At 47.0% G+C, this 12,295-nt stretch overlaps 1 protein-coding gene across 3 annotated transcripts; it reads right to left on the bottom strand.

Annotated features, from left to right (window-relative positions):
* Pnma8a (PNMA family member 8A) lies at positions 1–4,677 on the bottom strand. Of its 3 annotated transcripts, none has more exons than XM_057751432.1 (3): positions 4,440–4,677; positions 2,938–4,232; positions 1–2,447 (listed from the first exon to the last, which is right to left on the bottom strand). In XM_057751432.1, exons 2-3 carry the CDS (start codon positions 4,217–4,219, stop codon positions 2,431–2,433), a joined length of 1,299 nt encoding a protein of 432 aa, XP_057607415.1. In that variant the 5' UTR covers positions 4,220–4,232; positions 4,440–4,677; the 3' UTR covers positions 1–2,430. The 3 variants fall into 3 exon arrangements, with proteins under 3 accessions (XP_057607415.1, XP_057607399.1, XP_057607406.1); XM_057751416.1 differs by having other exon boundaries at positions 4,446–4,677; XM_057751423.1 differs by lacking the exon at positions 4,440–4,677 and having other exon boundaries at positions 2,938–4,433.
* Positions 4,678–12,295: the final 7,618 nt, after the last annotated feature.

Below are 12,295 nucleotides of genomic sequence, written 5' to 3'. Positions count from 1 at the left end.
ACAACTTTATTTTACACTCACACATTTACAGTCATTGATCGTTGTATCAATGTGCTACGTCCACGAAGGATTATCATAGGAAAAGCGGCTGGCGGCTGACTGATTCACTGACAAATGTTTAACAACTGATCACAGTTTCTGGATCAAGAAATCTGAAGTTGGGAAAAGGGCATGAAAACTCACGAGGGCTGGCAGTCCAGGACGGAAAGCCCACTGTGTACCAGGTTAGCACAGGTTAGCAAGGTTAGCTCTGTCACAGCTGAACAGGAAAGCGAAACACACAGGCGCAGACTCATTTTGGATATTGTGTTACAGGACATGCAGGGGACCAAATCCCTTCCACTCCCTTCCGACCTTTCTCCTCAAAGTTCACACCTACAAGAAACTTAGAGAGTGGGGGAGGGAGGAGACACACACACACCCGACACCTCATTAGAAAACTATGTTGCAAGAGGAATGATCTGAGTTTGATCCCCAGAACAAACAAAAAAGTCAACGTTGTAGCACAGGCTTATAGCCCCAGTGCTGGGGGCGGGAGGGGGGCATCCCTGGGGTCCACTGCCCCACCAGCCTCCTAGCCAGTTTCAGGACAGTGAGAGACTGGGTCTCATAAAAAGGTGGGTGGTGGCTGAGGAGTGACACCCAAAGAAACCCTCTGCCTCCACATACACGCACATGCACAGATGGACACACACACACAGAAAAATACAACTATATACAAAATACAGAGTGAATGGCTAGTTACAGTTATCCTATACACACAAGGGAATATTTTGGATCACAACACAGTTGAGTTTTCATTTTTCTACACTTTAAACAAAATGTTCTTATTTACTTATTTATTTTGAGGCAGGGTCTCACTCTATAGCCCAAGCTGGCCTTGAACTCATAACAATTCTCCTGCCTCAGTCTCCACATGCTGGGATTACAGCCACGTGTCACCACAGCTGCTTCTTCTGAATGTTAAAATGTTTTATTGTATTTATTTCCTGGGGGCGTACTTGTGGAGATCAGAGGCTAACACGGGTGTTGCTTCTCTTTTTTCACTATGTGGGTGTTGGGGATTGAACCCAGGGACTCGAACTTGGTGGCAAGCCCCTGTCCCTTTTCTCTTTGAGTCGTATCTCCAGCATCTCTTTCGTGCTTCTAAACATGAAAAAAAAAAAAAAAGAGTCCCCAGGATGTAGCTTAGAAACCACAGATGGTGAAGACACCATTCTCTCTCCTTCACACACACACAGAAGGTACAGGGCAGCATGGTCAGATTTAATGGCACTAAATTTAGAAGACAGAATTCTGTCCATTTAAAAGAAACTGTTGAAAAGAGATTTTCCCTTTCTTCCTATAATGTGAACATCTGACTTAAGCCTCAATGATAGGGGGTCTCTAAGAGGTCAACAGAATTTGAGCTAACTGCTGATTTTTCTCTACCAACCTCTCCTCTCCCCTGCAGGCTTTCTGAGAGGGGCATCACTCCATTTGGGAACTAAAGTGCTGTTTTTATTCCATTTTGTTTTTTATTGGTTCTGGAGATTAAACCCAGGGCCTTGCATATGCTAGGCAGGAGCTCTGCCAATTGGCCACGCCCCCAGCTCCTCACTGGGGGGTTCCCCTGCCCAGAAGCTCACCGGCTCAGATGGGGGGGCTGGCCAGCAAGTCCTTGGGATTGACCTGTCTCCACCACCGATGCTGGTGTTACAGGCACAGGCAGCCACGCAGGACCTTTTCACATGAGTCCTAAGGATTAGAAATTAGGTCCCTGTGTTTACACTGCAAGCCCTCTTTCCCTCTGAGTCATCTCCCCTGCCATCCGTTTTTTTTTTTTTTTTTTTTTTAAAGACTCTGAAATCTGAAGAATTCAAGGGCAAGCAGATGTTTGGGTTTTCTCCAGAACCAACTCTTGGGACCTAGCCAACTTCTGGCTAGGCTGCTGAAGGATCAAAGTTGAAGTACACGAAGCAAGCTTCGAAGAGCAAGGCCTGACTTACCGAATGCTTATAGCACAAGGGACAGAATGGCCACCTGCCCTTCTGGACTTCAGGCTCTACAAGTGGGCTGGGCCTCCAGAAGAAAAATCAGAGGGTAGAGGAAGATAAAGGCTAAATGTGGATAAACATAACCAAGAGCCCTCTTGTGGGTAAAAGGGAAAGAATGTTCTAGCATTTTCCAAAGCTACTTATCACCTCTTCCGCCTTTGAGGGTGAGCAGAGATGAAAAGAAGCTCCTCCTGAGGAAAGGACAGAGTTACCCCAGCACACACACCTCCTAAGGCCTTACATCGTTACCTGTGCGGGTCAGAGCACACACACTTAACAGGCCCCTACAGAGTCCAAAGTCATATTTCATTCAACCACAAAGAAAAAGTCTGCTTCCAACTCGAAACTTCTTTCTCGATGCTCTTCCACCTCCTCAGGTGCAGGGTTCCCCAAATCATAGCTTTCTGGAATCTGTGGATAAATCAGAATATCCCCAGAAGGGTAGCAGGGTCAGGCATAATTAGATATTTACTGCCTGGGAACCTCCTGAGTCCAGGACCATGCCCACCCCCATCCCCACCCAGTCGAGCCCTGGAAACAGCAGCCTTAGAGTCCCGCACGCTAACAAACAGCAGAATATCAAATTATAAACTTTTATGTAGCGCAGGCTGATCGTTCTCTCAACCCTCTGCTTCAGTCTCTAAAGTGCTGGGGATACACGATTACACACCCCAAAACCATTATATTGCTGTGGAAAGAAGTGGGTGAGATAGTCACGGGTTGACAGAGACCCAAACGATGCCTAGCAAGGGCTTTAGGAGGGAGGACTGGGCTCTCTCACTAATCCTCACCTGGGAGGGGGTTTAAAACACTGCCCTTATGCACTGGGGTCCTGTTAGGCCCCCTGTCCCTACACTGCACCCCTGTTTTAACTAACCACATCATGTCTATATGCACTCACCTTTGGAGACATGAGAGAAGCCTCCTGGCTTAGTCTTCTGAGCACCGGAAGCTGAAGCAGGTGCATTAGCAGGTTGGGGCCCCCGAGGAGCCCTTTGAACCAACATGGCCCTTCTAGAACCAGGCCCTTTCTTGGGAATCACGGGCGTGTTCTTGGTAACTTCAGAATCAATCAGAACATAAGAGAGAGAGCCCACGCCCATCTTCTTCTTCTTCCTCATGGGGGCAGGGATCTTATTTGTGGCCCAGGTCATGGCTTTCTTCTTTGGAGGGCTCTCAGGACCACCTTCTTGATCTGAGTCCTCCAGATTCCCAGGGCCCTCTGCTGTGGCCCGTGAACGCCGAGGAAGATCGTTGGGATCCTTCCAGACTCTTTTCTTCTTCCAAACTGTCTCCTCCTGCTTCACAAAGGGTTTTTTGTTGTTCTTGACAGACTCCGGGATCTCTGAGTTTCGGGCAGCTGCAGCTTCAGCGCCTTCTAAATTCGCCTTATTGTAATTGTTGCCTTGGGGTTTTCTCCAGCATATTGGTTCTTGCTTAGGATTTTTTTTCTGCTTCCTTCTCCTGGAGCGAATCTTACCTCCAGTCCGGCGAAACAGAGGTTTTGGAGAGTCACCACGGTCCTCTGCAGTCTTCCAGTAGTTTCGGTCCTCCATCTTGAAAGTCGAGCCCACCTCTACAGCCAGTCCGGGTTCCTTCTTTACCGGTCTCCTTGCTGTTGACGCCCAAGTCGCCATCAGCTTGGCCTCCTCGGCCCTCGCTTCTTCCTCCCGATTACGGATTTCTGCATCCATGTAGAAGATAACCTGTACCACGGCGCCCAGGAGCAGCCCCATGGCTTCTGCCCAGTTCGGTGGAGGCTGGTTTGGGTTCGGGGATGATGGATGCTGGTTGAGCCTCAAGAGACGTACCACGTCCTCCCAAGTGCGCCCTTCGCCATCCAGGAATTCGTTCAGATTTTTTAAAAACTCAGCGTCCTGGGTGGGGTCTCTGCAGACCACTTTCCAGACACCACCCTTCCCCGGGAACTCGCGGGGTACAGAGCTCAGGTTCACACCCTCGCTAACCTCAACAAGCGCAGCTTTGACGTTCTCCTGCCGCAAAAAAATTTTGTTGACCACACGGTATGTGCCCAGTGGCAAGAGGACCCCATTCAAGGTCTCCTCGATCTCTGCATGACTACAATGCTCAGGAATACCAGTAACCAATAGGGACCTGTGGATGTCCAGTCCCATGCCCCGGCACCAGTCTTCCAGCAAGCTCATCGCCATGGGCTCCGACATCTTCCTGCTCTACCTGTGCAGGGAACAAAGACTCTGAGAGGGAGAGGAGTGGAGGTGAGCTGGTTCCCAAATATGAATCTCACAAGACAGTGGGGTCAGATTCCCTGGAAGACGGACAAAATCATAGATCTCCCTTGTCTCTTACACAGCTGGCTTTGTAAGAGGCCTGACTCCTCTCCCCTCAAGATCCTCCTCCCTAACCTGGGCCCCCAGTGCTCACGTGTACCGGATATGGTGCAATCGGCCCTGGCCCCTTCCTGGAGTCTGGAGCGCTGCTGGTTCACGGGGATGTTCTGGCCGGCCAAGGACAGGAGGCTAGATTGCGGAGAGCAGGCCCCAGCCCCAAAGAGCCAGGAAGTTGTGTCTATGCCCGGCTCCAGCTCCAGTCTACACGGGTCAAACGGCCTTGATCCCCCTGAGCCCCACCGAGCTGGCCTGGCGTTGGCGTTGAAGAGCGCTCATGCGCACTTTACTTCCTCTGATCTGCATCCCCGGCGGTCTCCATGGCAACCAGCCACTGGTTGCTAGGCATCATTGCTGCCTAGCTGTGGGTTCTGTAGTTGGGCTTAATAAGAAAGATGGACGAAAGATGTGGCCACTGGGACTGTTCAGATGTCCATTGGACAAAAAGTCCATATCCTACATCCCTCCAGGGCTAATTTTTCTACCGCTATTTTTCTCTTTTAATTTATATATATAAACAAACATGCACACGCGCATATATCTCACCCTCACACCTCAGAAAGGGTCTTACTGTGCAGCCCTGGTTGTCCTTGAACTTTTTGTGTAGATGAGGCTGGCCTGGAACTCACAGAGATCCACGTGCCTCTATTTCCAAGGGTGCTAGTATTAAAGGCATGTGCCACCACGTCTGACAACTTTTATAATTTTAAAATTATTATTTGGGGGCTTGGGGGGTTTTCTTCCTTTTTTGTTTGTTTTGTTTTTGCTAGAATACAAAGTGACAGGGCTGGAAAGATAGCTCAGCAGTTAGCGCTGGCAGGTCTTGCATAGAACCCAGGTTTAATTCCCAGCAGCCAACAGTCCTGGGAATCTGATGCCATCTTCTGGCGTCTGTGGGCACTGCATACATGTGGGGCACAGATACATATGTAGGCAAAACACCCACGCAATTAAAATAAATAACTTAAACCTCTGGGTACAACCCGGCAATAGAAGGCTTTCGAGCCTCTGGAGTGAATCACAGCACTGTTGGATAAGTGCTAAGAGATAAGAAAGAAAAATACTTACCTTACGAAATTCACCAAAGTTGAGGTAACTTAGACGAAAGCTCCCGTGACTAGGGTTATGTTTGAATTTAAGCAACCACATCACAAGTAACTATAAAAAAAGGCAATTTCTTTTACCCCAGAAACTGAGATTTACCCTGTAGATTAAGAATAATCGGAAGACTCTATCATCAAAAATGAAACTGAAGGCCAGGCAGTGGTGGTGAAGGCCTTTAATCCCAGCACTCAAGAGACAGAGGTAGAAGGATCTCTGTGAGTTCAAAGCCAGCCTGGTCTACAGAGTGAGTTCCAGGATAGCTAGCACGACACAGAGAAATTCCGGTCTCAAAATACAAAAACAACACCCAAAAAAGAAAAGAAACTGAAGGGCAGGATTGTGGCTACAAGGGTAAAGTACTTGCTATGTAAATGCGAGGACCTGAGTTCAGATCCCCAGCACCCATGAAAGAAACGGGTGCGGCATCTCAGGCCTAGAATCCCAGTGCTGGAAACAGAGATAGGCAGTACTGAGGGACTCCTCTGACCAGTCTATCCAGACAGCACGGTCCAGGAATGTGAGAGACCCTGCCTCAAATTTCATGGTGATGCTCGCCTTTAGTCTCAGCAGCAGGAGGCAGAGACAGGTGGATCTCCAAGTTCAAGGCCAACCTTGTCTACATAGCAAGTTCCAGGTCAGCCAGGGCTACACAGAGAAACTCTAAATAAAGTGAACAATCCAGGAAGGTACCAACACTGACCTCTGGTCACCACAACCGCACTTGTGCAAGCAAACCCCACCTCCAACACACAAACACAAAAATTATGCATTTGAATTATAGTGTTCCAATGAAACATGGGCTTGGGGAAAGTCATATTTCTAAGACTCTGCATTTCAAATGGATTTCATTTGTGAGTATGTGTGTATGATGTGTGTGTCAGGGTGTGTGCATCAAGGCACAACAAATGTAGAAGTTGGAGGACAGCTTGCTGGAGTCAGTGCTCTCCTTCCACATGGACTGAACTCAGGTCCCAGGCTTGTGCAGGAGACACTTTTACCCATTGAGCCTCCTCACTATCCCAAAACTTGTGCCTCATCTGCCATTCTATGCAGTGGTAATTGGTAAAACTAAAAAAATGATTCCCTGGAAAACAATAAAAATGAGATGTAAAAATATCTTAAGTAAGTGAAAAATGAATCAATATTATGTGTATACATACATACAAAGAGAGAGAGAGAGAGAGAGAGAGAGAGAGAGAGAGAGAGAGAGAGAGAGAGAGAGAGAGAATTTAAATTAAATGTGTTTATGGCCCGGTTGGTGGCTCACACCTTTAATCCCAGAATTTGGGAGGCAGAGGCAGGACTCTCTGAGTTCCCGGCCAGACTGTGCTATAGATAGTGAGACTCTCACACTGGAGCGGTAGCTCAATGAACGAAAGCACTAGCTGTTCTTGGTAGGACCCTGGTTCCACTCACAGCGCTCTGTAAGTCCACCTCCAAGGAATATGACCCCTCTTCTGGTCACCTTGGTTACACATACATACATGTAGGTAAACAATTATGCACATAAAATAAAAAGTGTGATTGTAGGATCTCTGGGTTCGAGACCAGCCTGGTCTACATAGTGAGTTCTAGGGCTGCCGGAGCTACACAGAGAAACCCTGTCTTGAAAACAATTTTAAAAAGGGAGGGGGAAATGTTAATGTAAATAAATTAAATTAAAATATATTTATAAAGCCAGGCATAGTGTTATCCCAGGAGGAGAATCCCAGAAAGTTCAGGGAATGTCAGGGATGCAAATGAAGGATCAGGCTGATCGAGGTTACATAATGACTGTGTCTCAAAAATAAATTAATTAATTAAAAGTCAGCATATCGGGGCACCTGTGATCCCTTGGCAGGTGGATTAAGGGTTCAAGGTCAGCTGTGCAGTGATGACGCATGCTTTAATCCCAACACTCAGGAAGGAAGCAGAGGCAGGTGGATCTCTGAGTTTGAGGTCAGCCTGGACTACAGAGCGAGTTCTAGGACAGCCAGGGCTGCCACACAGAGAAACCCTGTCTCAAAAGAGAGAGAGACAGACAGACAGACAGACAGACAAACAGACAGACAGAGAGAGAAAGAGCGAGCTCAAGGTCATCCTTACATACATGCTTTTCAAATTTGAGGCCAGTCTCGGGTTTGAGAGACCACCACGACAAAAAAAGTAGATAAATAAGTAAGTCATGTTCATGTAGAAAAAATACATAAATAGGTAGAGAAACTTTATATATGTGTGTGTGTGTTTATACCCACAGGTATGCTTAATGACATCAGTTGTCTGCCCGATCTCATATTAAGGACCCACCCGGATTGCCAGAGGATTTAAAAATAGTTCTAAAGCATCCCTAATAGGAGTCTTACTGTGGTTTCCATGACGACACATAGCCCTTTGGTTTCCATGACAACATTTTGCAGAGTGGTTTCCAAGACAACATATCTCTGCAACTCCAACCTTTCTGTCCATTTTTGTTTTGTGTTTGGGGCTATTTTTCTATCTTCTTCCTCTCCCTTTAGCCTTGGTTTTCTTCTGTGTTTGATTGGTTTTTGTTTTTTGCTTGGAAATGAGATGTCACATTGTCCGCACTGGCCGCATACTTGCTATTTAGCCAAGGATGGCCTTGAGCTTCTAATCCCAATGGCTCTGCTGCCTCCCTAGTGCTATTGCAGCCGTGAGTCAGCATATCCGGCTCCATTTCTTTTGCTTTAAGACAGGCTCTGACTGTGTGGCTCAGGCTGGCTTCAAATTCAAGTGCCCCCCCCACACACATCAACACCCCAAGTCCTGGAACAGAAGGCCTGAGCCATTTTACCTGACTAGACTTCGGGTTTCTCCTTTACCCTGCTGTATAGTTAGTTTAGTTGAGAACCCATCAAATTTCTAGAAATACCAACTCCAGAGAAAGTTTAGGGGGTCTTAGTTTGCTTTCTATTGCTGTGATAAAAATGCCATGACCAAAAAACAACTTGAGAAGCAAAGGGTTTTCACTGAGAAAAGTTGGAGCAAGAACCTTGGTCAGAGGCTCACGGGAGGCCATAGAGGAACACTGCTTACTGGCTTGCTCGGCTGCTTTCCTGTACACCCAGAAGCATTAGCCCAGGGGTGGCACTGCCCACGGTCGGCTGAGCCCTCCCATCAGTTGTCAATTGGCTTGACTCCAGGCCAATCCGATAGGGGCATTTTTTCAGTCCAGGTTTCCTCTTCTCAGAAGAACCTAACATGTGTCAAGTCAACAAATAATAATCATAGTCACAATAAGTAAAAGTAACCAAAACAGGGGTAATGGGTTCCTCCTAGATTCCCTTTTTCCAAAAAGTTGTGCTCACCCGCCCACCTCGGGGACAGAGATGGTCCACTGACATCGTCTTGTCCTGTGTTATGTCAGGGATATCCTCTTGTGCTCAAGGATCTTCCGTTTAACTTGATTCCTCACATGCCCAGTGTCTCACCGTCTTTCCGCAGCTGTAATAAAGCACTGTGACCAACAGCAGCTTGGAAGAAGTTAGAGAGATGGCTCAGAGGTTAAGAGCACTGCCTGCTCTTCCAGAGGTCCTGAGTTCAATTCCCAGCAACCACATGGTGGCTCACAACCATCTGTAATGAGATCTGGTGCCCTCTTCTGGCCTGCAGCAGACATGCAGACAGAATACTGTTATACATAATTAATAAATAAATTAAAAAAAAAGTCTTAGTTAGGGTTCCTAATGCTGCCACAAAACGCCACGACCGTAAGGTGAGTTGGGGAGGAAAGGGTTTATTTGCTTACACCTTAGCTTCATTAGGCATCAGTGGAAGTCAGGACAGGAACTCAAGCAGGGCAGGAACTGATGCAGAGGCCGTAGAGGGTGCTGCTTACTGGTTTGCTTTCCCTGACTTTTGCCTTCTTATAGAATCCAGGACCAGCAACCCAGGGATAGCTCCACCCACCACGAGCTGAGCCCTTACTAAGTGAGAAAACACCTTACAACTGGGTCTCATAGAGGCATCTGTCTCCTCGAGTGAGGCTCCTTCCTCTCTGATGGCTCTAGTTCCTGTCGCACCGACCCACAAAACCAGCCAGTGAAGGAAGGAAAGGGATTATTTCATCTTACATTTCTAGGCAAAAGCCCATTGTTGTGGAAGTCAGCCTAGGAACTCCAGCAGGAACCTGGAGGAACATGGAAGAAGTCTACTTCTCTCCTCTCTCTCTCTCTCTCTCTCTCTCTCTCTCTCTCTCTCTCTCTCTCTCTCACTTTTTTGTTTGTTTCTTTGTTTTGTTTTTGTTTTTCAAGACAGGATTTCTCTATGGATCTCTGCTGTCCTGGAACTCACTCTGTAGACCAGGCTGCCCTCAAATTCACCGAGATCAGCCTTCCCCTGCTTTGGGCTGGGATTAAAGGCCTGAGTGCCACCATGACCATCAGCCAATGGCACCACCCTCAGGGGCCTGGGCCTTCTCACAGCTCCAGCTGCCGGCCTGAACTACCTGAGAATAAGCACTCAGTCATCACAATGGCCCCCAGGCCAGTGAGTTCCATCCCTGGACAGCCACACAAATACCATGGCACATGGGTGCCCAAGCTCACAAACACAATAATAATAAACAACAATTTCTAATTTTTAAAAAACGGCAGGGGCTGGAAAGATGACTCGGCTCTCAAGAACAGTGACTGCTCTTCCAGAACACCCAGGTTCTATTTCCAGCATCCACATGGTGGCTTACAACCATCTGCAATTCCAATTCTAGGGGGCCCAACGCCCTCTTTTGACTTCCTCAAGGCACCGCATACATGTGGTGGGCATACATACATACATAGACAAAACACCCACACATAAAATAAAGTGTTTTTCATTTCCTTTTTGTGGGGCTAGAGAGATGGCTCAGCAGTTAAGAGCATGTACTACTCTTGCAGAGGGCCTGAGTTTAGTTCCCAGCACCCATATCAGTCATCCCTGGCTGCCTGTAAGAAGTCCAGCTCTAAGGGATTCAACGTACTCTGCCTCCGTGAGCTCAAACACATACAAACACACATAAGTAAAAAATTAAAAAGCTAATCTTTTAAATTGTTATTTGAGTTGCTGAGTTGAATTTCATACCAGATCAGTTAAATTAATTTTACTGTCATTGGAACAGAACTTCCAAAATGACCCTAACATACTTACTCTGTTTTTAAATATTTTTAAACATTTTTTTATGGTTTATTTAATGTGCATTGGTGTGAAGGTGTCAGATCCCCTGCAACTGGATCTTCAGACAGTTGTGAGCTGCCATGTGGGTGCTGGGAATTGAACCCAGGTCCTTTGGAAGAGCAGTCAATGCTCTTAACCACTGAGCCATCTCTTCAGCCCCTGTTTTTAAATTTTTATCATTAGTGTGTATGTGTGCATACACGGAAGAACACATATGAGGTATGTATGTGTGGAGCAAGTGTGCACATGTCACAGTGCTTGTGTGAAAGTCATAGATAACCTTGGCTTTTATTACAATTATTCAGGTGTTTACATATTTTGTGTATGTGTCTATATATGGGGGAAAAGAAAATAAACCAGTGGTTCAGCAGCTTCATCTTGGCAACTTTATCCTGGCCCTTTCTGAGTTTCTTCTCACCAGGTTTCGGTAAATAACTGACAAAATCCGAAGATTATGTGGAGGGGGTGAGGCTCTTTTTTTTTTTTTTTTTTTTTTCGAGACAGGGTTTCTCCGTAGCTTTTGGTTCCTGTCCCGGAACTAGCTCTTGTAGACCAGGCTGGCCTCGAACTCACAGAGATCCGCCTGCTTCTGCCTCCCGAGTGCTGGGATTAAAGGCGTGCGCCACCACCACCCGGCTTGGGGGTGAGGCTCTTGTTACAGCGTCAGCTGCCGGCCTGAACTGCCTGGGAATAAGCACTCTGGCAGTTGGCTTGCTCTGGAGCAGCATTCCAGAGAGAAGCTGTAGCCACAAAACCAGGAACCCGGGCAGGGCCTTTTGTTTTGTTGTTTTTAGTCCGGATCACTAATGCTGTGATGAAGCACCATGATTAAAGCAGGTTGGGGAGAAAGGGGTTTATTCGGCTTACACTTCCACATCATTATTCACGACCAAAGGAAGTCAGGGCAGGAGCTCATACAAGGCAGGGACGTGGAGGCAAGAGCTGGTGCAGGGGCTGTGAAGGAATGCCGCTTACTGACTTGCTTCTCATGGCCTACTCATAAAAACCAGGGACCACCAGCCCAAGGACGGTACAACCCAGGATAGGCTTGACCCTCCTCCATTAATCATTACTTAAGAAAATGCCTTACAGGGGCTGGAGAGATGGCTCAGAGGTTAAGAGCACTTCATGCTCTTCCAGAGAACCTGAGTTCAATTCCCAGCAACCACGTGGTGACTCACAACCATCTATGATGAGATCTGGTGCCCTCTTCTGGTGTGCAAGCAGAACACTGTATACATAATAAAAAATAAATAAATCTAGAAAGAAAGAAAGAAAGAAAGAAAGAAGAAAGAAAGAAAGAAAGAAAGAAAGAAAGAAAGAAAGAAAGAAAGTGTCTTACAGGCTTGCCTACAGCACACCATGCAGGCATTCTCTTTCTTTTTTAAGATTTATTGTATACAGTGTTTTGCCTGCGTATATGCCTGCAGGCCAAAAGGGGGCACCAGATCTCATTACAGATGTTTGTGAGCCACCATGTGGTTGCTGGGAATTGAACTCAGGACTTCTGGAAGAGCAGCAACCAGTGCTTTTAACCGTTGAGCCCTCTCTACAGCCCTAGAGGCATTTGCTTAATTGAGGTTCCCTCCTCTGATGACTCCAACTTGTGTCAAGTTAACATGAAACTATCGAAGACAACAG

The sequence above is a fragment of the Chionomys nivalis genome, chromosome 2 (assembly GCF_950005125.1).
Source record: "Chionomys nivalis chromosome 2, mChiNiv1.1, whole genome shotgun sequence".
Taxonomy (NCBI): Eukaryota; Metazoa; Chordata; class Mammalia; order Rodentia; family Cricetidae; genus Chionomys; species Chionomys nivalis.
The sequence above is the reverse complement of the archived record's forward strand: the minus strand, read 5'-3'. Positions and strand labels throughout refer to the sequence as shown.

Excerpts from the sequence above, each read along its gene's own strand:
- Pnma8a (XM_057751432.1), bottom strand. The coding sequence starts at position 4,219 with ATGTCGGAGCCCATGGCGATGAGCTTGCTGGAAGACTGGTGCCGGGGC.